At 40.9% G+C, this 4100-nt stretch overlaps 1 protein-coding gene across 1 annotated transcript; it reads right to left on the reverse strand.

Annotated features, from left to right (window-relative positions):
- Nucleotides 1-2533: 2533 nt before the first annotated feature.
- LOC119804211 (DNA (cytosine-5)-methyltransferase 3-like) lies at nt 2534-3789 on the reverse strand. The gene is given in 2 exon segments (XM_038315698.1): nt 2534-3222; nt 3225-3789. Coding segments are annotated over 2 exon segments (1254 nt in total).
- Nucleotides 3790-4100: the final 311 nt, after the last annotated feature.

Here is a 4100-nt window from a genome sequence, read left to right on the forward strand (position 1 = left end):
GGAAGAATTTCCCTGTAAAAGTATGTAATAAAACATGGAAATCTGGCTTTCTAGGTATTATGCATCTTATGAAATCTGATAGATAATATAGATAAAAATTTCAGTGTCAAAAACCAATGGTAGGCATCTACTTCTTCATCTCAGCCAAGCATTGTGCACAAATCAAGGGATAAAATGTGAACAGTGAAGAATGATGCTGTTTTCCCTTTTCCCAACATCAACAAAGCAGTCAACTCATTATCCCTAAGTTGGCCAGAGGAATATTCTAATCTGTACTCACTGAAAAATGAGTTTGTGGCACAAAGCAATTCATGGATGCTTTAGGGCAACATACCTCTTCCATGATGATGAAGAATCTCCCACAAATACCTGCCACTTTCCACAGAAATTCCCCAGTGCCATTCTTTAGAGATATCTTTATTAGTGAGATGTGCCACAGAGGGAATTCAGTAGATACAACTACTTACTGCCTGGAATGTGAGGAGAGTAGGAAGGATATGATATACTTGTCTACTATGAACAATCAGACAAATACACTTACCATAATTTGAATTGAACAATCTGGTTGTTCCTATGTACTTAACTAGGCAAAAATATAAGCATGACTGAAAGAAAGTTTTTTTTATGTTTCAAGGTACTTCTGACTTTGAAAAGACACGTATAAAACAAAGCACAATTTGCAGCTATTCAAAAGACCATCAAGATGCAGCAGAGGTATTGAATAAAAGGTGAAAGGGTTCACCTGAAGTGTGGGCTTTATAGAGTCATTTGCAAGTAAACTGTGCAGTTGGTGAGCTCAAGAACGGCATTAGAGTTTCCTAAATTTCAGCAGTGAGCATCAATAACTGGAATACAGACTTTAAGTTATGAGCTACAAAAGATATTTGTCTTGGGAGAATCAAAGATCAAATATTTTTTCCGGATATTAGTGGAATCCTATCTGAGACCATTTGGCCATTTGTCTGCTGAAGACACGGTTTTTGTTACTTTTAGAAGAAAAATGTCATAGGGTTCAATAACCTAACATACTTTGAGCAATGATTCCAAAGAGCCTGACACCATGATAATGAGTCTGATCTTGCGAGTCTTGTCTAAATCACTAAATCTCAAGAATGATTTCATAGGGTTTTATTCTGCTGGGAGGGTTTAAAAATCAGAAACAGAAGCATTCAATATACACTTTCTATGCTACATTTTCCAATATTTTATAGGCAATGAATCTTTGAAGGGGCTATTTTAATCCTGACTCAACACTGCAAGTGTTATTCTGTACATTTATCTATTATTGCACTATTAACTTGTATTCTTAGTGAGAATTACAAATATTTGGGGGAAGCATGTCTCTACTTTTTATACAAATTAAATATTACCAACATAGGATTTATTACATACAAGTAACATATTATGTAAGGAAAATAATAGCTGTAAAGAAGAGAGGAGAGCCATAGATATATGTCTCATACTAAGAATCAAGATGTATTATAACCTTATGATAAGATAAAAATAACCCTAACAGCTTAATAAATATTTATTTATAAAATTCTCAAGAGAAATATAATGTACTTATATCTCTATTCTAAAATGAGTGAAACAGAGCTCATCTGAAATACACTAGTTTCCTGAACACAGCAAAAAAGAAAAACAGACCTCACATTTGAAATCTGTTCTGATTAATGCTAAAGCCTTCGTTTTTATCTATAGGTTCCAGATATTTTCATTTTCTTTGCATATATAATTTCTCGAATATTTAGTAAAAGAGAGGCAAAAGGTCCAAGTTTTAGCAATTAATGACTCTTTGATGAAGGAAATTTTGTCAAGTTGATTTTAATGCTAATGTTATTCCTTAAGTATGACATAGCTTCCAGCTTTAAAAAAGCATCAGAAATGAAAGCAAGGATTAGAATATAATTGGAAATATTCACCTTTCTTCTCCACTCCACTGAAGTTAAAAAAACCTTAATTATCAATTTAATATAGAAAAACAGTTACCTCAGAGTCCATGAACATACAGATGCTAAAATATGCCAATATAAAGAACTATACATAAGTCATAATCCAGATATGTATGGGAAGGCATTTTAATGACCTAAATATGTCTGTATGTACAGACTTGTTCCAATGTTACAGAGATGCAGTTATGAAAAATAAAGAATAAAGGAAGAAACCACTGCTGGCTGGCAGTCATGTAGATTCCTCTTTTTTTTTTTTTCAAAATTCTACCAAAACCTTTAATTGAAAAACTTCACAACAGGTACATACACACACACACACACACACACACACACACACACACACACACACACACACACTTTTGGAGATGCATAGTGGACTATCCCATCAGGATCTTGTCCTCTGAAGTGGGTGCCTCCCACCCACACAATGAGCTGCATGGGAGGCATTGCATCTTGGGAACCAAACAGGAAAACCCCAAAGGCAAGCAAGCAAACGGAAGGAAAACCTTGCCGAGAGAAAAGGCCACAGGAGGAAGGCGGCTGTGGTTCTAGGAAAACCTCTTCTTTCATTGTATTATGATTCATTTGTAAAAAGGAAGTGGGTTCTGAGAAAAATACTTGAAATACTCTCTCAGGGGGAGAAGGCAGGTCTTCACCAGGTGGTCAACTTTCTGGGGAGCCATCTTGGCTCTGGTTCTGGTCTGGGTTTCCAGGGACTGCTGCTCCTTAGGTGTTAGGGCCCAGTGTTTGCTCTTCAACCCTGGGATGTTGCTCCACACCCGGACAGCATTCTGGAGGACTCTGCTGCAGACGTCCTGGAGGATCACAGCCTCCAACTGGAAGAAGCGGTTTGCTGTGACATGGTCATCCTCTGTCAGCAGTAGATTGTCCACAAAGAGCCAGAAGAAAGGCCGCTGACTCCCTGAGGGTGGTTGAGCATACTGCAGGATCCGGTGGAATTGGAACATGTACCAGCCAGGGCAGCGGTTACAAGAGTAGCCTAGGGGTTGTGTCGAGCCGTACACGAGGTCAAAGGGGCCCCATCTCTCCACATCTCTTCTCACAACATTGGAGACGTCTTCCAAGTACTTCAGTCTTCCCTCTTCCAAACCAGAACCACTTTCCAGAGAGCCCAAACTCTCTAACTCTCTCCCAAAAAGGTTAAGCACCCTCATGGGCTGTCTCTTCCAGGCAGACACTATCTTGTACATCTTCACAGGACTTGACCCCTCTAGATCATGGAAGGCCTTCAGCTGGTGACGCCACTTCTCTGTAGCAGTCTGCTCCTAGTGAAAGGTAGGCACAGGAAGCAAACCCAGCAAGCCATGGCACTGATTCGCTCTGAGGTCCCGGGACCCACCAGGATATCCACACACTCAAAACAGTAGCATCTGGTACATTCGGGGCTCTCGCAGATGAACAGGGTCTTCCCGAAGCAGCATATGGAGCAGTAACTCTGGTGCTCATCCATATCGTAAAGGAAGACGGTCTCCAGGAATATGTCCTTACACGGGGCACATATCCCCCCCTCAAATAAGGGGTGCTGTATATACACCTGGAGACTTCCACAACAGAGGCAGATGTCTTCTATGTTCGGTTGGTTCACAGTGACTTCATACCTGATGATCTCTCTGCCTGGCGGGGGTGAGGTTAAGGACAGCAGGTCCTGGGAATCTTCCAGTACGAGATCCATGCTGTGTTCATCATCATTGAGGCTAGGGGTAGATTTCAGCCATTGCTCTTCCAGGTGATTGGCAGAGTCCGGGCTAGAGCTGTCCAGAGTCTCCAGGTCCCATGTTTCACCTGTCTTGTAGCAAGAATTTTTCTGGGAACCCATGGATGTTGTCTGCTAGAAGGATCTGGGTCCAAGGATGGCGGGTGGCTTGAGATCTCTGGAGGTGTCAGCAGGGTCCTCAGAACGCTGCAATGCGATGAGAGACAAAGGAAGAGGGGTGTAAGGTGCACGGGTGGGTCCCTTGGGGCCTAGTGGGGAATTATAGGGAGGAAGAGACGGGAAGGGACCTTAAGGCAAACAGGGATCATGTAGATTCCTCTTGAGGATACTTTATATGTTTTTGCTGTATTAGAAATAGTTGTAAACTTGAAAGATATTCTGTTTACTTCTATTGGGTTCTGAAATTCCATGCT

This window comes from Arvicola amphibius, chromosome X (assembly GCF_903992535.2).
Source record: "Arvicola amphibius chromosome X, mArvAmp1.2, whole genome shotgun sequence".
Lineage (NCBI taxonomy): Eukaryota > Metazoa > Chordata > Mammalia > Rodentia > Cricetidae > Arvicola > Arvicola amphibius.